A 26,113-nucleotide genomic window follows, 5' to 3' on the forward strand; every position below is an offset into this window, starting at 1 on the left:
AAATTAGCCGGGACTGCTCTGGGTGTTGCGTGTTAATTTGATTTACTCCGGGATTCCGGCTTCCAAGACGCCATTTTCCCCCCTTCTCGCTCTATCTCTCTCTATTTATCTATCTATCATTTATCTGCCGAGCTATCTATCCGTCTGTCTGTCCGTCCATCTCCCTCTCCCCGGGTGCCTTCCCTCCTCCCCCCGCCCTCCTCCCTCTCCGCTCTGCGTGTGCTGCGCGGCCGTGCGCTCCCCTAATCTGACAGATGAACACCGCCATGGGTTTGCCGCAACACAAGCAAAAGCACCTTTGGGGGCTGTGGCGAGGGATTGAAACCGGAATCTAAAAGAGAAGAGAGAAGAAGGGGGGAATCCGAGGGAAGAGGAGGAGGAAGAAAGAAGAAGAAGAGGACGCTGCTAAGAAGCCCCCACTGCCGTTTTGGGGATATGGGTTAGTAAAAAAAAAAAAAAAATCCAACAAAAAAACTGAGCCATCGAGGAAAGGTCTGTCTTGATGATACGGTTTGCAGGAGGGTCTTACCCTCCTCTCTTTTCCCCCCTCCCCACCTTTTTCCCCTCTGCATGCAAAAGTTAATGTCGTCTCCTTTTTTTCGTGTTGTGACTTTGTAATGGCGCGGAAGGGGCTTTATTTATTTGGGGGGGCGGGAGGGGAGCGGGGTAAATTCTCCTCTGTGCAATGCATGCGAGCCCTCTCCTCGAGACTCCTTCCCTCCCCATGCTTTGTGGCTGGTGGGGGGTGTGTATTGCATGTGCGTCTATTGGGGGGGGCGGGGGGGGTACAGCCGCGCTGCTGGGAAGGGGTTGCAATTTTTTTATTTTATTTTATTAATTATTATTATTATTATTATTATTATTATTATTATTATTATTATTATTATTATTGCAAGGAGTTCGCATAATGTATTTATACCTCTTTGCTCCCCCCCCCACCCCGCTTTGCTAGCCTGTATGAGCTCCCCCGATGATACCGGGGGTAGGTGGCAGCTCTGCGTGTGCATGTGGAAAGCAGGGAGAGCAGCCACCCCCCCACACCCCCCTTCCCCCCCCCTCCCACCCCGGTTCGTAAATTGCAGGTTAAGTGGAGCTAGAGAGCAACACTGTAACCTTCTGGGGATCTGTGTGTGTATGTGTGTGTGTGTGTGTGTGTGCGAGTGTGAACGGGTGTGCGTATGTGCGTGTGCCGGGCCGGTGCTCGGCGTTGGGTAAGGGAAGGTGGTGGGGCTCCGGTGCCCCCGGGCGTCCGTGGCCCCACTCTGCTTTTGACATTGAAAAGGACACGCGGCACTTCGCGGGAGCATGGGAGTGCTGGGGGGCTGGAGGGGGATTAGGAATGCGGGACCCCTCCCCTGTTCGGCGTCGGAGCGAAGCGCGGTATCAATCGGCGTTAATAACGAGGCCGTGATTGCGGGAGAGTGGCCCCTCTCCTCGCCGCGGGTGGAAGCGGAGAGTTGAGCTTTGGGCTGTTCGTGAACGTCCCCGGGGTGTTGTCGGTGTGTGTGTGTGTGTGTTTGTGTGTTTGAGCCGGGGGTGGGGGGGGAGGGAGGGGGGAAAAGGGGGGTAAAATGCAGCCTGCAGCTGAGGGCGGCTATTGTCAGCCCCAGCCCTGGCGCAAGGCTTGCTGCCCACCCCCGGGCACGCACACACACTTGCACGCACACACACACACACACACACACACAAACACGCACATGCAGCCCTTCCTCGCCGGCGGGCAGGGGGATATCAGGACCCCCCAGTGGGGCGGGGGAAGCCTCCCGCTCTGCTCCCCAATGGACGCGTATGTGTGTGTGTGCATGAGTGTATGAGTGTGCATCACGCCGGGCACCGGTCATCCCCGCAGGGCTCCGCACCGCGCCGCCTGCCCCTGCCTGCGTGTATTTATGTGTCTAAAAAAGCCAGTTGAGAGAAGGATTTCCGATTCGTTTCCGCTTCAAATAAACGGCACTGATAATCTCGGGCCCGACGCCTGATGCTAAAAGGGCACTTCGCCGGCGGGGAGAAGCTGCCGTGCCCCCCCTCCGGGGTTCGGGTCCCCGCGGGAGAGAAGCGGAGAGAGAAGTGGGGCTGCACGGGGCGTACCCCGGGCAAAGAAGCAGCGCAGCTCCGGGTAGAGGTGTTCTGGCAGCAGCCGGACCACGGTGGCCCTGGTGGGGCCGGGGGAGCAGCCCTGCTGCCTTATATGTCCATCTGTCAGCCAGCAAAGGGGGTGCGAGGCGAGCGGATCGCTGAGCCCGCTAGTCCTCTGCTGTCAGGGAGAGTAATATGATCCCGTCGGTGTTGACAGGAGGGTTTCAGGGGTGTAGGAGAGCTGGTAAATCCACCCCCATGTTGCATATTTTGGAGCCGGGAGGTAGCACTTACTGACTCGGCAGCCCCTGCAGCCAGGGATAACTTGGTGCAGGCTGCAAGAATGATATAATCGTCCGCCTGATGTTAGGAAGCAGTATCACAAACCTGCAGAATCAAGTGTCTAGGACCTCTTGTCACAGGCAGGGAAAATGCCTCTCAAAGCAAACGTGCAAGTGGCTGCTCTACAGACACCTCTCTTCCTCAGCCCTGGCAGATTGCTTCCCTCCATCATCTGATGCTTCTGCAGAAGGGACAGACATTATTATTATTGCTATTGTTATTATTTTGTCCATTTGCTCTTTAGCCAAAAGGAGAAAAACCCTCCCATGTACACTGACTTTAGGCTCTTAGCTTGGAAGGGTTATGTAAAAACAGGGAAGGAAAGAAAAAAAAAAAAAAAAAGAAAAAAAAGAAAAAAAAAAGAAAGAAAAAACACACAGTGAATGGAGACTTCTCTTCCACCTCTTATTGGCTTCAGCTTTTTTTCTTTCTTTCTTTCTTCCTTTTTTTTTTTTTTTTTTTTTAAACTTCTCAGACTCAAAGTTTTAATTGAAACCAGAAATCTATTGAGGAGTAACTGAGCCAAGAAAACCTCTGTTTTCTCTGCAACTAGGGATGGGGAATAAATAATTTTTTGCTGATGTTATTTCAAGTTGTTTGAGCTCTTTGGTTCCTGCCAAAAAGCCCAGCATAGATTATTAACACATTATCATTTTAGGAGGATGCACTCTCTGAAATGTAATAAAATGGTGTTCTAGGTTTGTGCAGAGACATAAACTATGATAGTTGTTGGCAAACAAAAGAAACAGTGGCCATGATTTATTATTAATAATAATCATAACTGAGCTATTTAGTTTGACTTGATATTTGCTGAGTTCTCTAGTGAGGTTTCTCAGTATCATTTCCAACAATGTACTTTGATTAACTTGGGAACTGCTCTTCTTTAATAGCTTCTATGGCCACATGCTTAATTAACCCAAGGAGTTAAATGTTCAAAAAGGTCCAACCATCTTTTTTTTTTTTTTGCTTCATATGATGCTTAATCTTCTCTGCTGCTCTATTCTGGCCCATCCTTTGAGCTCCTTTCCCCAGCATACATGTTTCTGAGGTGTAAGTGCCAGTTTATCAACAGGATTCTTGTATTCCACTACAAGATTTGGCTAATCCCAGGGGTTTTGTTGTTGTTGTTGTTGTTGTTTTACCTTCTCAGTAGGGCTCAATTGCTCACACATAATCTTTCCCTTCTGTTTTCTTTTGCCTTTGGACAACACCCTCCAGGACTGAAAATCTCTTGCCTTGTGCTTGGAGGTTTGCAATTACACAGCAATTTTGACTCTTGACCCAACAAGTAGCGGGAAAGGCTACTGTCTAATGAACCACGTAAAAACAGTTCTGGGATCCAACAGATTGCTGTGATGGAAATGAAAACTCTCCCAGTGAATTGATGACTGATTTGTTTAACCATATGCCCAGGCATCTTTCTTGCTCCCCCTTAACTACCCTTCTCTGGAGTATCTGTGATCTGTGGGTCTGTAATGATGTTGAAAAGCAGCACTAAGAGCTGCCAAAATGTGCTTCATGATGCACAGCCTGCAGCAGGGACAATTCAGTCTGGTTTAAACTGTGCTCAGAAAATTCAGCACATCATTTTTGCTGTCCACAACACGTGGGCACGCTGGGTTTTGAGCTTGTATGAACTGCAGTTAAGCATGCATTTGACAATGGAAGCAGGACAGAGGGGTTATGCACAGAAAAAAAAGTATAGGTTCTCCCCTTGTTAAAACTTTTCCAACATGAGAAAAAAATTCCTTCCCTCACTATTGGTGACGACATAAAATGACTCATCCTTCTAAGGAAATTGACGTCTTGATTAAGATGTGCTTTAAAATCCTTCAGCTCCAGGTTTTAGCCTGAGAGTCCTGTCAGACCTGAAAATAGTTTCCAAACTTTCAAAGCTGGGACTGCTTTGCTTTGTGACACATACATTAAGTCAGGTTACAAGTGCCTGTTGTTAGCACAGTTCCTTCTGAGATGCACTCAAACCCATAGAGATGTCTTCTTTCTCTTTCTTCCAGCATACTAGCTTCACTTGATGTGTCTTCATAAGTTCATTGCATCTTCACACCTGCAGCCTATCAACAGGCTTTGGATTCTGTGATCATGTTTAACCAATAGAGAGAGCAAAGGGAAGGACATGCATGGGAGCAAGAGGAAACAAAAGATATGGAGGGTAAAATAATTCCTTACATTGAGTAGAAGCTGACAGATAATACAGCTTGTCCTTCATAGCTGGGGAAATGAGTGAAGGAATTAGCGGTGGTCACTTCTATTTGTCAGCTCTTGAGATTGAGCAGTTAGGGGCTATTTTTCCCTTTCAGAGTTGGATTTGCTTTGCAGCACAGGTTATCCAAACACAGTAATGATCTTTTAATGTAAGCTGTGGAGAAGTCAGACATGAAAAATAACCTTCTGACATTATTTCATTTAGACTTTTGATGTCTTTTATAAAACAGAACATTTCAAAGAGTTCTCAGGTTAGCCACTTCTCTCTTCAAAAGGCCACGTCAAAACCCTAGACCTTAAACACCCTGAAGATTGGAAGGATATAATCCTGGTTTGATTTTGACCTTTATTCCTCTAGTCCAGCTGGGGAACCTTGCAAGGTCCCAGAAACTGTATCTCTATGATATATGCCTGGCTGCCTCTTCTCCAAACCTACTTGCTCTTGTCAGTGTGTGATGATGACTCTGTTGACATGAGACATGGAAGGGAAAGTGATGGGGCTGAAGCACAGGTGGAAAAATGGAAAGACAGTGAAGAAGTATCAGCCACTGGTGCTGCTCACAGACCAGACAGTCTTGTTTAAGTGTGGTGACAGCACTGGTGTTCATGTAGGCATGCATCCAATGTAGAAGACTTGTAGGAAAAAAAAGACTCGCACTGGTATTAAGGAAGAGCCTGAGTTGTCTTCCCTGTGTAGAACTCCCATGTGGTGTTCTGAAAGCAAGCTTAGTGTGTGGAAAGCCATGCAGGAGGTGACCAATATCTTTGTTGGTAGTGTCAAGGCTCTGACCTGCCCCAGCAAACACTGAAGCCTATGAGATAAGGATGCAAATGCCTGCTAGAGTGGAGCACTCAGGTTGAAACTAAACATTTGTGGTTAGGGAGACCCATACTCAGTCTCTTCCCTTCCCCAAAGCAGTGAGGTGCTGCTCTCATGAGAGCTGCTGCTGCACAGCCCCGTGTGCTTAAGAACCAGAATGTGGCAGGGGATGAAAGCAAAGTTTCTTCCAGTACAGTATCTGCTGTAATAGTGCTTGGGAAAGCTTTTCAGAAGAATGTGTGGTAGGCAGACATGGGGTAACCCAGGACTCACTTAAATACCTTAAAATTAGAGATGGGTTAAAGATCGGAAGCTTGAGGTTTTACATTACTTTGAAATTTTTGTTAGCCTTAGCCTTTAAAACTGAGAGATATAAATGTATACAATGAATCATCCTGTTTCTGTCCCAGTATTTTAGCAGATGAGGAAGTTGGTTTTAAGATGGAAAGGAGAAAACAACAATACTTAAACCAGAGGTCAGGCTGCAAGGTGTTACAGTCATGTCTTTCCTCCATATGAATCTACATATCCTGAGTATCCTACTGATGTGATTTCTAAGACTTGGACACTAGCCTAACTTCCCCATATGTTTCCAGTCCCAGCATATTCTGGAGTGGTGCTTTGATCCATTCCCACCTCTCCTTGAGTCTTGCTAAAGTTTTGGTCTAGGAGAATGCAGAGGGGTTTCCACTGAAATTCCTCTGAAATCCTATTACTTTGCTAGACAAGGAAATCCTTCCTGTAGTTTTTTTCTTTTCTTTCCTTTCCTTTTTTTTTTTTTTCTTTCTTTTTTTTTTTTCCTCCATCTTTTTATTATTTTTTAAAATTATTATTTTATTTTTCCCCCTTTCTTTCTTTCCTTTCTTTCTTTCCCTAAAACCTTCCTATGGAGCTCTATAGTGTGGATTCAATTGAATTCTATACAGAAGAATAATTCTCAGCTGAGTTCTTCTGTTCATTTTTTTTTCAGAAGGGATCAGAGATGTGAAGCTTAACTAGGGGAGTTTAGTAAGTGTTTGAACAGGATTGTATACATGCAAAGTATTATAACGGGGATCTGGGCAAAGTGTTATTATACATGCCCATTATTCCTAAGGTTGCAAAACAGTTTAAAATATTAACCCATATATTCACATCCTTGTAACTTCTATAAACCTTCACCTAATGGGTTGAAAAATGTCATGTTTTCTCTTTGCTTGATGGCAATTTTCTTCCTGAAAGGTTGAATAAATTCCCTCCAGCTGTCAGTTTTTCCTTTTATTTTCCAATTTATTCAAGAAAAAAAAAAAAAGAAAAAAAAAAGTAAGGGTGGGGGAAGAAGGGGAAACACTTCTCTCTTTTAAATTATTCTAACCATATGCTTTTAAATAGGGCAACATTCTAACCTGCTAGACTTTGAGCTGATAAATGGATGTAAACATAGGGCTTGTTGAAGGGCCCTGTCTTCTTTTGGTGAGCTAGGGGAACAACAAAAAAAAAAACAACCAACAAAGGTCACATCATCTGAAGCAATGACAACTTAAAAGTGTCATTGTGGGCATACTAAAGTCAATCAAGATCTTTTAGTCTGTTGGCTTTAACAGCATGGCACCATCCCTACAAATCCTGCTGGATAAGTGTTATAAGTGTAATTTGCCATAGGTGCTGATTTACATTAGATCCCATTTCCATGTCATGTGAAGTAGTCACAGAAGCATAGATTCTGCTCCTCCTTCCTTTTGTGGGAGCTGAAGACACATCTGCTCTTAGGACATGCCACCTTTCAGGACTAAATATTCTTTATAAGGCTTCACTTAGTGAGCAGATTTCCCAGAGCTCTGAAGTAAAACCTCTAGCAAAATATATATATATACAATAACAGTAATCTGCATTGTGTCTCCAGGTGGGGACTGGAGCTTCATTCAAACCTGCATCTGCCCCTAGCTGAGCAATACAACAGTAGGGATGTCTCAGTTCAGAGGTCTCTTGACTTATCTGAGACTCCAAGTCCAACATCTGCCTTACTCATATTAGGAGAACAGAGAGCACCCATGAGTGCGCTGGATAGGAGTTCCCTCAAATATTGACCTCATACTGATCTTTAATATCTTCCAGTGATGTTGCAAAGGAATAATAAGACAAAGACATGACCTGGCTTGAAAAGTGATTTGTGTCATTAATTTTTGCCTCCTTGAATGCAGTAAGATGCATGCTATCTCTCACAAACAGCACCATGAATTAGTTCAGCCTGAGAGGCCTTTGGGGCATGCAGGTACACAGCAGGCTCTTATCTCCTCTCTGACTCAACTTCTCAGCACTTCTGTGACTTCTTCCTCCTCAGACCCATTACAGATGGAGATTTTCCTTTCCTTTACCCATAGCAGATGTTGGTTGTCCTTGGTTCCTCCAACCAGCACACTCTTGTCTAATGTTTATCGCTTTTGTCTTGGAATGGTGGGCTGCTTTTTGCCCTTGTGCACACCCACCCATGTCCACCTGTGTCCTGCTCAGCTCTAGCCTCCTTCAGACCATGAGGCTCTGAGGGAATTTTTCTTCTTCCTGGCTCAGACACGCTCTCCTTCCTCGAAGGAGTGAGATGTTTGGTCACCATAAATGTTCATCTAGCATCAGTGAGTGTTCTACATGGAAGAATTCAGTTTCAAACCTCTGCTTCATACACACTTCCATGTCAGATGCCATTTTGCCAAACCGCTCCTCTGCTGCCATCTGTCACACACTGAAAAAAATGTAATGGAATACTGGTGGGAAAATTCAGCCTCTACTGCCATACCACCATCTGCCTCTGGCACTGCAGACCAACATAATAAAATAGGAGGTATTACTTTTGGAGAATCTCTCATGCATTATAAAGCACCGACAGCACCAAGATATCACTGCTCACTCAACACAGAAATCCACAGTGCAATTGTCCATGAACGAAATTCAACCTTCCTTATTCATGAGCCTCATCTGAGGCATGCAAAACGCTGGATGGCGTGGGATGTGCTGCTCATACATCTTGAGACTGAGCACAAGATAGATCCTAGTCTGAAGCCTTCACGGTCCTTTTTGTGCAGTCACTGAAGAATGGCCACTGCACCAAGACCTGTTGCATTCCCTATCAGATGCATAGTTTAATTTTACTTATATCTTTGTGTTCTTGATATTATTATTTTCTCAAAGGAAAGGAAAGCTGGCGTATTTTGGCACTCATGCAAGTGAAAATGAAATAATGGAAGGGGGGAGAAAAAGCAGAACAGGAGGAACGATGAGTCCTGTGGCAGCTGCAATAAACAAAAACAAAGCTTTCGTTAATGATTTATACAGAGCAATCGTTTCAGGCACATTTCAGAGCACAAAGGGAAATGTTTGATCAGAGGGAGGAGAGATTACTGCCGTACCATGATGGTGTTAGAAGGAGGCTACTGACTCTGATGGCAGCTTTCCAAGAGCAGAGGCAATCTAGGAAAGTTTGGTAACACAGATGATGGAATTGTACAGGCTTTTGCTTTCTGTGGCTGGTCTCTGTGCCAATATGCTTTCCCTGAATACCCATAAAACTTTCCATTTTAGCTTAGAGTGACTTCCACTACCTCCAGAATGGTGTACTTGGCAAGATCTGGGTAGAATGGAGTAAGCATTTGAAGTCACCCAACAAATTTTATCGCTGTTGTTAATGGAAGTAAGTTCTGTTCTTCTCATGACACACACTGCTGCACCCAGCAGAGTGTTCAGGGTAGTCTGCTGCATTAACTCAGAAGTTTCCCTGGGGCATACATCACACTAACAGTGATGATATTTAATCTGGAAGCTCAGCAACCTAGTGGTGACCCCATGTAGACAAATCTCTTGGCTTTGCTCTCTGTATTTTTATGATTTGGATCACAGCTGGCACCTCATTCTGCTTTTTAGTGTCTCAGAGGACTAATCTCCATGAGGATGATGAGTAAAAATGACATACAATCTCCTGTTGTTGGGATTGAACACCTTGATCCAGAAGTGTAAATCCAGCGTGTCGAGATCAGTTGTAGAGGAGTCACACAGCAGTGTTTGTCTCAGAGAGCACAGGTGGGATGCGGCTTGTCCTTTTGAGACCAGCAGAAGCAGAAGGTGTTTACAGGTCTGATGGTTATACTTCCTTCCCCTAAACCAAGGCGTACCTCTGTGTTGTGAGTGAATGGATTTACAGAATTTGGGCTCAGATCTCAGGCAGGAGCTTGTAAAAGTTCTTGGGCAACACGATGGGCATTTCTCCTCCTATCACATATGGCTGCTTTGCTACACTAGCTGTTGCCACAGCTGTACCTTGGGCAGTATTGTTTTTATGGACTTCGTGATTTATGGCCATGTCAGTTGTTTAATCATTCAGTTGGCCCTTCCTTCAGTGCTGTATGTTAGTTACTTACATAGAAAGGTGACTATCCGATCTAATTATGGACTCTCAAACCTAATTATGAAGTCAAATATGATTCTATAATCTACTCTTAATGTCTCAGTGTTGAGAAGACAGATACACACGTGTAATGTGAACACTTACATGCCTCCATAGTTAGGAATATACTTTGTATCTCATTTATTTTTGACTTTTATGGGAGATTACTGCAGCCTTGTCTGGCTACGTGAGATCTTCAGGTTGTCTTGTCTTTTCTCCTCCAGTGTGGCTTTTCTTGTCTCTTTCTGCCAGGTTTGGGCATGCCAAGTCAGAGCCATCAGTCATCTCTCCTCAGTCAGGTTGGTGGAGTTGCAGAGCTGATAGCTCTTAGACTCAAGGCAATCCAATGGAAACATTTCTGTTGTTTTTCTTCTAACTGCCATTAATCCTTGCCCTTTATTTTCCTGTGGATAGAACACACCCGAGACAGTTAGCTCCCTTCCCTTCCAGAAACAGTTCTCAATAAACCCACACAAAATCAGAGGCAGAGGTGAAAGGACAGGAGCAAAATTAATGGGCAACATGGAAAGCAGGGAAGGGCAGAGGAATGCATAAAGAGCCATCACCTTTCTCCTCTGTAACCACATGTGCACCATTCCATCGTACTAATGAATCACATGCCCTGGTTAGTTAGTTAGCTTTACAGATAATCTGTGGATTACAGGCCTTCACATATGGTCATTCTGCTTACAATTAGTCATATCAGTTGAGGACCTCACACTATCTGATGTATATCCACGTGTATTTTATGCTTGCCTATATCCAGGTGTATCTTACAGACGTGAGCTTTAGCAGTGTACCTGAAATTGTCATGAAGTGAAGAGCCTGATTTGCCCAAGACTGGAGATATAGACTAAAAAATACATCAGACAAGCATGGATCGTCTGAAATTGGCAGAAAAATTGGTGATGGCCCAGTCCACTACATGGCAGGATCTGCAAGAGCAGCATGCACAGAGTAGTGCTCCATTGGGACTTGGACATCTCCAAACCATTTCCCACTCCTTATTAAGAACTGACATCCATTATTTTACTTGAAGGGGGAAGTCTTTCAGCATCATTTCTGTACATACTGGCGCGTTAGGTGAAATAGTGTTTTCTGTGGGATGTATAGCATGGATGGAAAATAGCTGTCAAACTCATTTTTCCAGCTCCCTTCCAAAGATGGGTTTCTCGTTCAAAGTATCATGAGCACAGGGAGAAGATAAAGCCAAGGTTCAAAGGCATGATAAATCTAGCCCCAGGGCTCTGAGCAGCAGATTAAATACACTGCTGGTGCATGATACCAATCTGGCATAAACTCATTCTGCTGCACAAATTTGCTGTGCACTTGTGCATTGTCTGCACCAGATCTGTGCTGCTGGCTCATCTGCAGTGCATGGACCTGACACCATAGCCATTGTGATCACAGTACCACGCCTGAACTTCATAGACCTTTTCTCAAAGCAAATATGATGAAATAGCTTGGGCCTCTTTTTGTATCCTCAGAGTGGGTTAGCTGAGTTCAGTGCAGCTTACTTCATATCAGGCTATTGGCTTTTTTTATGCCCCATGATGGAGTCTGAAGTTTCACTGACACTTCTCATAAAAGCAGGTTTCTGACCAAAACTTTCCCTTGAGTGAAATGTGGGTTGTCCGCTGGCTTCTGCCTCAGAGTCAGCTGTGTTTCAGTGGTGGCATATATAATCGAGGAAGCAACCCAGGAGTCTTTGGAGTGAAAGGTGATACGTCATAATTAAATATTGCTGCATAGTCTCCAGTGCTTTGTGGTGAATGGTTTTAAAAAGATGGAGCGTAAGGAGGCTTCCAGGATTCCTGGTATTTTGCAGGGATTAGGGATTTCGTAACTGTCTGTTGCATGAGAGAATGTGAGACCCAAAGGCAACACGATGGATGTGGATCAACACAATGCTCTCAGACTTGTGCCTCAGTTTCCCCTTGCCCATACCTCCTACATGCAGGCATACAGATATATTTCATTACCTTCTCAAGGCATTTTGGACTCTGTGGGTAAAACAAAAGCAAGCTCTGTAGCTACAGTCATGCCTGAGATTAGTGTACAATGGGATTTGGGCAACATCTCTTAAAACTGCTCCAAGCTCTCTGCTGGTGCTCCCTGTATTTAAGCAAACCAGAGAGAGCAGCAGCACAAACACTGGGCAGCTGAACCCAGCTTGCCTGTGTTTGCCTAAGCAGTGGTACCTCTGTGCTTCTGTTTGCTTGCTACAAACGCAATTGTTTCTGGGCACCAGGTAAAAGCCATGCCAAGCATTATGCCTGCTTTCATTTTTGGAGTGTTTCAAACAGGTGCATTTCACCCCTTTCTAGCTCCAACTTCCTACTTTCACCTTCGTTTTTGTCCTTAGCAAATTTTCATTTTAATCACTTAACAGCCCTGATGGCTAAATCCTTGCAAGTGTGAGCTGTTGCCTGAGGCATGAAAAGGTAGAGAATTGGAGGCCTTAATGGCCAGCACCTACATGACCCAAAGGGAGGTCTTCTCCTTCAGGCCTTTGCCTCCAGGAGTGTGTCTGAGGTGAGGTGCCCAGAGGTGCTGATGAGAGACAAGTGAGCAGCCAGGTTGAGCATTTGATTATTTCTCAGTACTTATCAGAGGAAGTGTGAATTGCTCCCTAATTAAGAGCTAATGCCAGCTTCTGTGAAATTTGTTGTCATTCACCTGTGAATTATCCTCCTGAAATTTAACTTGACTATAGGAAACTCGCTAGTGGTAACACTTTCCTCTGGGAGCTTAATTTGGATGGTAAAATGCCTCTGTAGATGCTTATTGAACAGGAATTGGTGCTCATGTGCCTGGCAGGGCAGTGTGGGTAAGTACTTAGAAGCCTCCTCAGCCCTCATATCTTTGCTATTTAAAATACAGCTAGGAAACTCTTGGAAAATCAGCATCCTCTTTGGTTTACCTGGTCTGTATATTGCCAGCTAATGCAGAAGAACTGATTCCTGTCTTCCCTTTAGTGCTCTTGCTTGTAGGCCAGCCCAAAGTCAGGTGGATACAAACACACAGACACAAAGAAGAGAGAGAAGTCCAGAAGATAAGAGTTGAACCAGAACCTGAGTTTTCCAAGGGACTCTGCAGAAACAATTTGGGAGCTTGATTTTTAAAATATTTTCCTCAAGATTCAACTTGAACTTCAGTTCTGAAGCTCAGACCCCCATATTTTTTGGGAGAGTCACCAGGAAGAAACTATTGCCCCTGCTGATGAAAACCCAGAGCTGAGTGGTTCCTGCAGAGCTGCAGTGTGCCCCAAACTGAAGAAAGGAGAGGTCAGGACTTCACCCAGGAGGTTACTTGTTCAGAAGTCTGAAGTGAGGTTTCCTAATTAGTCCAAGCACTTGTAGCCTGCCTAAACAAGAAAGACAAGTATAATGTCCCTGCACCCGAGTCATTTAACTATTAACCCTGAATGAGAGTAAGAAGATACCTAAAACAATGACCCAGTTAATTCTGCCTGGCGTTTGAGTGCAGGGTTATTTGTTGCTACCTGTGGGTTTCGTGATATCATCACCTGCCAACTCTCAGCATGACAGAAGGCCAATATTTTAAAGCAGGATTTTAAAGTTGGCTTTGGCACAAACCCAACTGACATTGGCATAATGCAATGCCTTTATTCATCTGTTGCTTTTTTTCCACTGACCCTAAGGTGCACACCTGGAATGGGATAAGAAATGAGCATAATGATCCAGAGCTTGAGGCTGAAATCTGGGGCAGAAACATGGCTTTCTATGAATCCTCCATAAAACACTGTCCAGTGATTCCAAACCTGAAAGACCCTTCCCAGCTCAGAGTAAGGAGTTATGTTTCAGGTGTCACTCAACATAAGGTCCCAAGAGAGCTGTTTGTCCCATCACAGCCTATGGTTCTTTCTTCATGCTTTTGTTTTCTGAGGGTGTGGTGGCTGCATCCTGCTGCCTTGCCTGCTGGGGCAGATGCTCTCTGTGAGAAACCTGCTCTTTTTTACCAGCATTGAGAGAGGTTAAAAGTCTGTGGGCGGAGACCAGCACAGAGTGCCCATTGTACATGCGTGCATACCAGAGCAGTAACTCCCTGGAATGCTGCACTGCTCAGCTTTTACCACCTTGTGTTTGTGTTGCAGCACAGAAGTGTGTGTACATTGTGTCCTTCTCCAAGGAGATTAACAATGTGAAATGGCAGATAAATAGGACGACCTTTTCTTTTTATTTTTTCTTTTTTTTTTTTTTTTTTTGTCTTACTTTCTTTTTTCTTCTTTTTTTTTCTTTTTTATTGGACTGATTATAAGAGGAAGGTAACTCTGGCTCCCATCATCTCCATAGGCAGAAAGGAGAGGCAAGGTGCAAGGTCAGTCAATTAGGTGGAGCAGCTCCTTTCAGCTGGGAGGATTTAATGTACTAATTGCGTTAGTAATTAGTGAGTACCACATGGTAAACACTTGGGTTCAAAACAATGTAAGGGCATTAACTAATCCACCCTACAATAGATTTGAATGAGGTAAGCATTATACTTGTTTCATTGGTGGTGAAAGGGAGAGACTTGCTGACCACAGGGTGAGTCAGGGTATATGTGTGAGACTAGGCCTGTTAGTTCTTCAAGATCATCTTCAGTAAGACCAGCACAGCAGCAGCTACTCCATGTTGCCAGAAGTTGTACACAGCTTTAAGCATAGCCTTCATTTTTATTTATTTTTTTTGTTTATTTTGTGTATGTGTGTTGTAGTAAGATACTTCTATCTACTCTGAGCTTCAGAATGTTTTCCCAAGGCTAGATAGCAGTTCAGGCTCCATGACACCTGTTTTGTTGTATTTTTTATTTTATTTTATTTTCCACTTTCTTTTCTGCTTGTGCTGTTAGCTTGTGCTATTTATGGGAAGTTTATTTGAATTTGTGTCTGCTGGGATATGGGTGGAGGCCACCCGATGACATCACAGGGCTGTAAGATACTTATGACTTTCCATTACAAACCATATATGCCAGGGCTGGACAAGCGACCTATGGCCATACTCTGATGGAAATATCACTATGTAACTTAAGAAAAGGTCCTTTTTATTATTTCTTCCTGAACTTTAAGCTTATGTAGGGCATTTATAAAAAAACAAAAATAAGTTAGTGGCGCAAAGGCATGTGATTTTTCTAGGTGAATTATGTATTAAAGCAAAAGAGCCCACATCCATAGTGCAGTTATGATTTCATGATAGGTAGCTATTTTTTTGTTGTTTGCTTTTTTCGGTTGTTTTTTGTCTGTTTGTTACAATTTATTCCTTCTGAGAATTGCCTGAGAAACCCCTGACTGTTCTCAGATCCTGCTTGTAGTTGGTCAAGGGGTGTGGTTTGGCAGTGCGGTAATGCTCATCTAGTAGGGAGTTGCTGCTGTAAAGGTAGGTCTGTGCTGCCAGCCCTTATAGTGCCTTCTGTGCTTCTCCTTGCTTCAAAAGGGATATTCCTCTGATCCATCAGGGAGCCGTTTTGGGGTACTACAGTAGCAAAATATATGTATATATATTTATTTCTCTCAGATACGTTTGGCTGCTAATGAAGATGAAAATCTAAAATGGCTTTGTGTGGTGGCCTCAGAGGTGGAGGTTATTTGCATTATATTGGACAGAGAAAGTACAAAAAACTTTTCATGCCTTTATGGACACTTTGTGTGTCTTTCTTTCTCTCTTGTTTTTGTTTTTTGTTGTTGGTGGTTTTTTTTCCTTAACAAAGTATTTGGTATTTGGCTTAGTTTGCATGTAAGGGTGATGCATCTTCTGCCTCAGCTGAATACTCACAGCTTCTCCCAGCAACTTAGGCCAAGTTGAGTGCTTATATCTCGAGAGGCTCTGTCTGATGCCTCAATCAAAGCTCACATTTCAAGTACATGAGAGCACAGTTGTTGCTTCAGGGGGCTCAAGCTTCTTCTACAGAGCACTGGTAACCGAGGGCATACTGGCAGATCTGGAAGACATTGACTTCATCTTTCCTCTATTGCCCTCAACATCTAGGTCATGCTTTAAAAATGATCCAGGTGTATCCTCTTCCTATGCAGAGTCTCAGGGAACATCTCAGCCTCCAGACAGTGTGTATCTGGCCCAGAAAATATCAAGTAATTCATCCAAACTGGGGCATCTCACAGTATAGCCAGAAGCCAAGCACATCTTTCTGACCTGCAGTGTGGAAACAGGGAGTTAGGTGTTCTCTTGTCTCTTTCATAGGGAAGTGGTGTTTTCTGTGGTCTGATCACTGAGTTATTGTTTAATCTGAGACAAATGTTTACCCTTATTTTCCTTTTTTTTTTTTTTCTTCTACTCTTTTAAAAGTCATTGATGAGGTGCATCTTAGAATAAGAGCTGATTTCTCCCTCACTTCTGTCCCAAGTCCAGAGTTGAGTGAGGTTGCGTTTACATGTTCCTTTTCATTTACTTTTCAATATCCATTTTCATCAGCTCAGAGAGGCATGTTGCTATGTTTTCTTGGTTTGGCTGCTCTATGGTACTAGATCTGGATGTCAGAAATGCCAGCTATCCTTGGTTCCCACTTTGTGTCATGGAAGGCTTTTTGGATATCACAGGGGAAGCCTAACTTTGACATGTTTCAGTCATTTCCACATTTGGATTCAATGTGTGTGTGTGTGTTAACTTCCTTTTCTCTCTCCTTTCTTTCAACAGTGGCAGACCTGATCTCTTCTGAGCTACTTGCAGCCTCTGGGCCATTGAGACGTTGACTGTGGCAGACAGTTACCATTCATTCCTTGGGATCGTACCTGCCCTTTCTCTCCCCATCCCCTCCCGCACTGCCCTTCCCTCTTATAAAACTCCAGTGTGTCACGGTCCTGCTATGGAGCCCAGGGAGTCTTTGGGCAGCTCCCGGCAAAGGGGAGGCGAGGCGGATTTTCTGCCAACCTCTGTGTCCTCTGCCAAACCACCATCTGCCTCCAGCTGCACAGGGGAGACAGTGCTGCCGACGGCTGGCTCGGGGAAGGGGATCCCAGTGAGTGGAGAGCGTATGGAGCCTGAAGAAGAGGATGAGATGGGTTCTGGGAGAGATGTGGATTCCACTTCCAATGCAGACAGCGAGAAGTGGGTGGCAGGAGATGGGCTGGAGGAGCAGGAGTTTTCCATCAAAGAGGCAAACTTCACAGAGGGGAGTTTGAAACTAAAGATCCAGACGACCAAGAGAGCTAAGAAGCCCCCAAAGAACTTGGAGAACTATATTTGCCCACCAGAGATCAAAATAACCATCAAGCAGTCCGGGGAGCAGAAGCTTTCCAGAGCTGGGAAAAACAGCAAAGCGGCTAAAGAAGAGGACAGAGGACACTCCAAAAAGAAGGTAGGTCCTACACTTTTCTATATCTCCCCTTGAATCAGAGATAGTTCTGAAAATAGAGGGAGAGGGTGGGGTGAAACTTGTGGCACTTGTGTCCATGGCGTAACCTTCAGACCATTTGCAAAGCTCTGCTTGATTGTGAAGAATGCAGTGCAATGCTGGTCTCATCCTACACTGCTGTGTGCTGATCTTGAGCTATCCTTCAGACAAGCCTAGTGGGAAAGGATCAGATGTTTAGCTGTGCCTCTGTTACTTGTGTGCGTAATTGAGATTTAAGATTAATTGCTATATGAGTGATAAATGGTGGAGCCCACTTCTTGATTTCTTTGTGTCCAAGCACAAATACGTGGAGCCTTTTGGCAGTTAAAGCTTTTGACTCCATTTTTAAAATACAGGTATGTGCACAAAGAACAATCGAATCCATTAATGTATACCAGGCAAACAGCTCCATTATTCTTGATTACAGCAGTGTGCTAGCACCACTGTAGTTATGCTTCAGAAAATACATTAATTATAAGCCTAATTTTCTTGGAATATCCTTCTGGAGAGAAATTTTGGTATGGTTATTTTTTAAAAAAGAATTTACTGAACTGGGCCTAAGGAAAAAATATATATATATATTGCCATATATTAGTTGTTTCCAGAGATGTTTTTTTTTGTTTTCTAGTTGGCTTAATTTTCAGTGATGTGTCTCACACTTACCTGAATTAAGTTTCTTTTAAAAGCTGCTTTAAACAGCAGTGGGGGAATGACCCCCTGTGACTGCTCATGTTATTGAGGATGTTGAAGTGTTTCTGTCCTAAGTGTCCAAGGTCCCTTGGTCAGACTGAGGCTTAATCACAGTATAATCACAAATAATTTGGCCTATATCTTTAGGAACATTTGGGCATTGTGATGAGTTCAGGCAGTAATCCAGGTTTAATGAAAAGCTTGTGAGTATCTGGAAATGCTCATATAGGAGTCCACCTGTTTAAAGCTTAGGACTTGATTTGGTTCTGCTACTCTGTGAGCTTTGGTCCCCTGCTGTATACAGGTTGCCACCTCTTCTGCACCTCATATGTACAGTGGGCTACTTTAAGCCTGGAGTAGGCTACTTGCCATTTGCCCTATCAGGAGGCAGTATCCTTCACAGGCTGAGTCTGTTGACAGCTCAAAATCATTTTCTGAAGCAGAGCATTTCCCATTGACACTGGGTAGATCCCATAAAGATTAATATCGTTCTCTGAGAGTACTTCTCTTAGAAAATGAACTTATCAGAGGAAAAGCAAGGGGGACTTTTTCTTTGTACACTGGTAAATGGCATACTCCTGGTTCATGGAAAAATAGCACAGAAGAGTTTTGGTTCAATAATACATTAGTTATGGGTTTTCCCATTTATTGAGAGGGAACAGTGCATGTGTGAGAATATATTCAGACAGTGTGGGTGTCACAAACAGTCCCTCCATTGCCAGGTAGGAAGACTTGTTAACCACTGCCTACCTCACATGGGCTGTAGGGAAAGTGTTTAGAAATTGGACCTTTATTTCCCAGTTAGATAAGTATGAAAGGCAAGTTCATTCTTCCATGTGGCCATTCAGAAAGGTTAAATAAATGAAGCAAACTGTAATGAAATCAGAAAGGGGGCGAGGGAGAGAGGAGAGAGAAAGCAGCATGGTTATTTTCAGGGTGACTGTAATTGCAGAAAGATAAGAGTTGGAAAGGGGAGGATTGTGGTCTGATCATGGTTGAATTCAGCTTTTGTTGTGAGCTCTGAGTTGGTTTGTGCTGTGTGCATGGACTGCAAGCACTCTGGGTAAGAACTGGCCTAATCCAACCATTTAATAAAAAAAAAAAAAAAAGAGAGAGAAAACACAGCAGGTGGATGCTCTGAGCAGATGGGGAGAGGCCCGTCGCACCGGCGAATCGATTATCATAACACCCAACGGCTGCCATGCAGCAGCTGCTGAGCTAGGGTCAAGCGTGCTGGAGGCAACTTGGCGAAGATGAGTCCCCAGCGGGGTCCTGGAGGACCACAGGGCTGTGATCTTGCAGGGTTTGATGCTTGGACCTGCACCCTACATCCCCAGGGTGGTGAGCTTCCTGCATGCCCAGAGCCAGATGGGATTTAACACACAGCTGGCTGTTAGCCTGTGGGTTAGATGATCATATCTTGGCTGTGAGCATCTTGCATTGAGGGGTGATGAAAGGCACTGCATGAGAAGCAAGTGGAAAATCAATGGGAGAAGGACTCCAGCGCTGGCAGTGTGATTGCTCTAATGGCTGCTACATGTCCTGTGGCAGCTACAGGGTTTTCTGTGGAGATAGAGATAGGAGGAAGTGGCAAGCTGCGACTTGAATGGTCCATCTGTGGGCTTTCCTGGGAGAGAAAAGCACATAGTTGGCTTCTGTAGATACTTGCAGGAACAGAGAGAACTGTGGTAGTGGTTTCAGTGTGTTTGTCACATTCAAATGATTCTGGTGGTTTTGATCTTGCAGTCACATGTGCTCCTTTAGGGTTAGGTTGCTTTAATCAGCGTGAACTCAAGAAAAGCGAATAGTGGCAGCAGTAGCAGGGAACAACACATCCAAACTTAAGGGGTAGATATGCAGGTAGTGCCACTGTACTGTCCTCTGAATTTCTGCCAGGAGAGTCTGGCCCAGTGCATTCATTTATCTTTTGCATGGACGTGGTGTTGTTATAGGAGTTCATTTCCTTACTCGTGGATGTGAGATATTTATATGGGTCCCCTAGTGTGGTGTATAAGGATAGAGAGCTGAGCATAACCTGCACTGCAAACACCATGCTCATGTTTTGGGAGCGGAATGTCCTACACCTCATACAATGAGTTTATCTTCCTCTAAAAGGAGGAACAAGCTTTATCAAGGGCTTAAAGAATCACTCAGGTTTGTTGCATAATAATTTCAGCCACATCTCCAGTAGTCCCCAGTGCTTCTGAAACACCACTTCAGCATTCTTGCAAGAGTATGAATACACGCAGTGCAGAGGGCAAGTAATGAAAACATGGAAGCAATTTAAGTAACAGCATGTGGGTACACAAAAGACTGGTAATGCCAGCAATGTAAAAAGGGGCTGTGAACTGGGGATATAGTATTTGTTCAGTGGCCACTTAGGGAGGAAGAAGATATGCCTGCTCCTAAGCTTTGCACTGTTCTGCTAATTAGGCAATAGGGGCCAGAGCCTGATTTCTAAAGCTGTGGTCTGGGGTTCAGTGCTGATTATGAGAGGGCTCTGAAGAGCTGCACTGCTCATGTGCATTTTTTCTACCTTTGATTCCAGCTGCTACACTATATTAAAAGATGTAAACACACATTAAATACTTTCCTCATGTTTCTTTTCCATGTGAGCAATTGCCCTGGGGATGTTACGTGATGGTGAATGGGAGGGAAGAGATGCCGGCAGGGGATGGTGTTGGGTGCGGTTGCCCTTGCCCTGAAGCAGGGCGGGAGAGCTCCAGAGTTGGGAGCCTCTGTTCCACTGGCTTGGAGGCTTGGCTGCAACTCAAAAACTTTGGGTTTTTAAGTGTCAGCCTTGCCAAGTTTCACATCAGCTTCCCCCTCTTGAAGATAAGAGCAAAAGTTGCTTCCTACCCCTCTCCTGGGGCTGTTCAGTGGTTGAATTGCAGCTTGGGCTGTCGGTGCAGCTGCTTGTGCAGTGACTGCAAAGCGTGGAGATGTTATGCAAGTGTGTGTGCTCTGATTTCAACCATTCTCTGCCTGAGGATGGGGTGGGCTGGGCCGCAGCCACTTCGGACTCAATGAAATGGAGCCATTCACCAGTCTAGATGGGAGGGGGAGGGAAGAAGAAAGCCAGGAGCCTGAAGGATGTGTCAATGTATCCTGACTGCAGATTGTGAGCCTTGGAGCCACTGCTCTGGGTGCTCTCACCTACAGCAGAGTTGTTCAAGTCCAGAACCCCCAGCATCCCTAGGAGTGCCTTTTCCCTCAGATAAGGGAAGCGTTGTCAGTTTGGAAAGGCACTAAAAGTGTGGCACCAAATGCAAAGAAGCCATCCATCAGCATTCCCTGCCTGTCACGTAGTGTTTAACAAGCCCCAGATGAGTAGCAGTTCCCTGGTTTTGTTTTACTTCCTTCCCCCTCCCTTCCCTTCATTTGCTACCCTGTCTAGTTTTGTGTCTGCAAACACTTCATTTCCCACTGCCTTCCTTTCTATAAACATAGCCTGATAAATTTTCTTGGAGCTTCCATCATATGTAATGTCTTGCTTCAAGGGATGTTAACTTTTTTAATTATTAGAGAATTTCTTTTTTGGGGGAGCTTGGTGTGGGCAGATGCACTTCATTTCTGAATAATAAGTGTCAGCAAGCTGACTAGAAGTAAAACTTCCTTGTGAGCAGTCAGATGAAGCTCTGTCCTTGGATTTATTTTTTTTTTTATTTTTATTATTTATTGATTGTTATTATTAGTATTTTGCACTGTTTCCCATCCTGCATGCCTGTGGGTATATACTGTTTCTGCACAGGAATCAGTGCTACCCATTTTTGCTTGAAATTCCATTCATCGTCTTGGTTTCCTCTTCCTAGCCCCACACAGGCAGCTTTCTCCTCCAGTTCCCCCCTCTGTGAGGATGCTCATTCATATGCTTTTCCCTTTGGACCCCTCTTTTTCCACAATATCATGAACAGTTTCACTCCCCCTTTTCATCCATTTCTTTGTACCGTTGACTGCACATTGCACTTTCCCTCCAGGTTCTCGTGTGCATCTGCATTTCTTGCCGAATTACCACTGTGCTGTACTCCTCTCCCTAGTGACTTGTGAGCATGATCATCCAACTGCTGAAAGTTTATGCTTATTCCCCTTTGCTAAGGGTATCCTCATGTGAATTGTCTTCTGAGTCATCTCTCAGTGTTATTAGCACAGCAAGTGCTTATACCAATATCTCAAGCCATGGGGTTTTGGTATATAAGCCAAGGTTTAGCAAGGAGAATGCCCTTGTACTTCTGTTTGAAGTGGCAAACTCTGACTTTTACAGTTTTCTTGTTTTATGTTGTTGGGTTTTTTTTGTTTTTTTTGTTTTTTTCCTCTTTGTTTTCTAAAGGATGGAGCACATGTATTACCTTCATTCCAGGGCTGTTTCTTTTCTGGCTTGGTCCTTACTCATACAGAATCCCTGAGGCTGCCCTAAATAGACCTAGTGGCAGATTCATGATGTGCATGCTGGCAGTGGGGCACAAGGAGTAGGGATATGGATCTTACTCATGAACTACTCGTAGTCTGAAAAACCCCAGCACAGTGGGGAAATCTACTTGTGGTATGGGAAAAGTGGCTTCTAAGCAGGTAAGAGACTACTTCGGAGCTGCTCTAACAGGCACAGGGCTCCTGGCATTTTTTCAGCCTTTCTATATAAGCACTGGGGTGCAAAGTTATATAAACTCAGCTCTTTGAACCCCCTGCCCAAACACACATCCCCCCCCTTTTTTTTATTTTCATTTTTATTTTCATAAACACTTCAGAATTTATGAGTCCTGTTTCACTGTGAGATGAGCCCACAAGAACACTATTCAACTCTTACTATGAGGAATGGGATGGGCTGGACCCCAACTATTTCTCTTCCTTTCCATAGTCTACTAAAGAAGAGTCTTCCTTGAAACATGTTGTGGGTGTCTTGTGATAGGCACACAGAACAGTTTCTTTTCCAACTTGACATTCCACCTGAGCCAGCTGATTTCCATCCCTTGCCTGCCTTCTTGAAAAACTGTATTTCTTAAAGAAGCAAGCATCTGACAGCAAAGGGATGGGGTGAGGAAGTTTGAGCAGACTTTTACTGCCTGACACAGAGTGCCAAATGAGGAAGAGTTGCTGTATTTGATTAGCTGCCACATGACCAGGGCTTGTGGAGGCTGTCTGTGTCAAGGACCGATTTTGTTTTGCAGCAGTCCCTCCCACGGCCAAGTTTCACTGGCCCTCGGTGACATTTCCTTGTTCCCTCATGCTGTGCCTTTCTCTTCAAACTGTGCCAAAAAATGTCCTCCCGTGCTGGTTTAGGGATGGAGAAGATGGTTCACAGTTTTAGTGGGGAAGGAATAGAATTCCATGCTCCCCACTGTATTTTTCATTTTCTGTTTTTCTTCTATTAGCTCTGAAAGTTATGAAAGTTAGTTTCTAACCACTTTCCTTTTCTGTGGCTTCTATGGTGTCTAATGATGAATGAACATTCTGGTCATACTCCTTGAGAAAGCACCTTCAGGTGCTTCTGGCCAGCTAACAATTTGAACAAAACCATCTTGGAATATGGTATATTGAAGATTTCCATCCCAAAATATGTGATTAAAAGTGGCTGAAATACTTCAAAAAATGCTGACCGAGAGGTTCATATAGTGAGGACAGGAACTTGTGTGTCCATTTGCATACACAAAAAGACAGTGCGATCACATTGGCCTTGTTTCCTTAGGAAACCAGGCTAAAAATATCCAGAATAAACATGCATTGTTTTTTGGTGCTGAGACTCTTCCAACTCTTGAAACTTAGATTCTGTTAGATATATGACCCCTGATTACAAGTCCAGTTTGCTGTGGTTTCATAATAACATTGTTTTCCATTTCTTGCCATGGCCACTAACGTGAATGAGATCAGTGACACTCGGTTTCTTCTTTACAGAACACAAAGTGTAATCTCAATTTCTTGACTATTTTTCGGCTCTGATCTTCATTCAGGTGCTAGCAGGAGAGATGTGTGCATCAGTAGCAGGGCACTCCTTCTGAGTAGCGAAGTATCTTGTGCTGTGCAAAACTAAAACAATTTTTTTTCCTCCCCTGGAGCTACAGAATAGCAGAAGGGGGCAGAAGAATGACCAGTGTATCTTGCTACTGAAATGAGGTTATGTTTTGAAGATGTGGCCTGGAATGAGGCATTGTGGAAGACAGAGCTGCTGAAGATGAGGAAATGGTCAATTAAGATGAACGTTCAACTGTGGCTGTATTTTCAGAGCTACGTGCGTCTCTATCAGATTCATTTTAGGGTGATGCATCATGTTCCTATTGCAAATCAAAATCTGCTGTTATGGGCTCTGTATGAAAGCAGCAGAAGAGCCTGTCCTTCTGCAAGAAGCTAAAAATCCCATAGAAATTAAAGGAGGAGAAATGAAACCATCTTCCTCTTAATGCTGTGTGTGAAATACAGTAATGGGATTAATTAATCTGTCACAGGACAGGCTACTATTTGAGCCTCCTTCATCACACAGTGGTTGCTTAACTATACCACAACCAAGTATCCAAGATGATGGCCTGATCTTAGTGATATCTTCTGAAATCCAGATGACTTCTTCTCACTGATGCTGGTGAATTTGTATCAAAACTACTAACTCTTTGCACAATCTTTGCTAGTATTTTAATAATAAAATTTATTTCAAAGAAGAATTTGCAGGAATGAGAGGTTGAGGTTTTGGGGCCTGTGTGCAATCAGACAGTGTAGATGCTCTTTAATAGTCGTTTCTGGTCTCTCAACACTAAAATGTGGTAAGAGTCCAACAAGGAATATTTACTGGAGGACTTCTTATCTTCTCATCAGTTTCTCATGGCTCTCTGTCTCACCTGGGTGGCAAAGTTTGTAGAAAGAGATGGTATCTTTTATTGACATCGGTGTTACAGCAACTCCAGCACTATAAACCTGGGTGGTTCATTGAGGAATTTCTGTGCTTCGCAGCCTCATAGCTTTGTATGATCCGCTCTTGATCCACACACTGAAAGATGAGAATCAGCCCCAGGGGGGTTTGTGGGTAATTTTCCCTTGCCTAATGCTCTTGGGAGGAATGTCGTGGCACCAGCAGCCACCCAGAGGCCATGTTCTCCTCCTTGATGACTGCTTGGCTCGGCCTGATGAGAGGGCCAAGCAGTGAATGCTTAGATGTGTCACCAATGATCCTGCTCTTGCTTCACCATAGGTCAATGGCACTTATTCCCAGCCTGCTTCTTTTTGGCAAAAGCACTTCTTTAGCAAGCTTGGCAATCACTTCCCAGGAGGAGCAGGAAATGGTTTCCTCACACCTTTGATGCGGAGTCAACGCTAATTCCCAAATTATTATTGTTCTTTTTTTTTTTTTTTTTCATTAAATTCTCTTGCGCAGTAGCATATGCTAAAATAATGTCCTAGCCTGGGTAATTTTGCTTAAACTTCACATGTTATATTTTCAGGTGGATAATTTATTGAAAGCTCACTGTCAAGACTAAGAATAATAGATGTGAGGCAAATAATTTCACAGGGGTTTGGTTAGCTCTTGTTTCTGCTTCCAACCAGTGGTTTTTTTCAGCCGTAGGAAGAGTCCCCAGATCAGTATCCTGAACAGTGTGTATTAACTGGGAATGTGAAGGTACCTCTTTGGCTGCATCTTCCAAGGGATCTAATGCATCAGAATCAATGTGTTTTACTTCTTATAGCCCATGTATGTGAGGGTTAGATGGGATAATTAACCTCTTGTCTGTTTGGTGATGCTGTATTCACCAGAGCTCAATTGACTCCTCCTAGTTTTTACAGATTCGAGAAATCATAGGGTTTGGAAGAGACCTCTGGGCATCATATAGTCCATCCCCCTCTTAAAGCATGTTCCCTACAGCAGGTTGCACAGGAAAGTGTTCAGGAGGGTTTTGAATATCTCCAGAGAAAGAGATCCTAGAACCTCTGTTGGCAGCCTGTGTTGGTGCTCTGTTGTGCTCACAGTAAAGAAATTGTTCCTGATATTCAGCTGGGATTTCCCGTGTTCCAGTTTGTACCCATTGCCCTCTCTCCTGTTGCTGGGTACCACTGAAAATGGCCTGTCCATGTCCACTTGACTCCCACCTACCGGATACTGACAAGCATCAATAAGATCCTCTCTCAGCCTTTCCATGGTATCTCTTCAGTAATTTATAGTATCGTTTGGATCAATTCCCTCCAGTGTTTTCTCCATCTTGTCTTAGTTCCATTGCATTACTTGTAATTGTAAT

General features: G+C 44.0%; 1 protein-coding gene across 2 annotated transcripts in view; it reads left to right on the plus strand.

Moving 5' to 3' along the window:
• The first annotated feature begins 232 nt into the window (after window positions 1-232).
• The window catches only part of SETBP1 (SET binding protein 1), a 262,415-nt gene continuing 236,534 nt past the window's right edge, over window positions 233-26,113 (plus strand). For both annotated transcript variants that reach the window (XM_085528503.1, XM_085528504.1), the window contains exons 1-2: window positions 233-439; window positions 16,520-17,180. In XM_085528503.1, the coding sequence (XP_085384629.1) occupies window positions 16,689-17,180 (492 nt within the window). In that variant the 5' untranslated portion in view covers window positions 233-439; window positions 16,520-16,688. The remainder of the gene's footprint in view (window positions 440-16,519; window positions 17,181-26,113) is intronic.

The sequence above is a fragment of the Coturnix japonica genome, chromosome Z, assembly GCF_054131305.1.
Source record: "Coturnix japonica strain WE chromosome Z, WE-NBRP24, whole genome shotgun sequence".
NCBI lineage: Eukaryota > Metazoa > Chordata > Aves > Galliformes > Phasianidae > Coturnix > Coturnix japonica.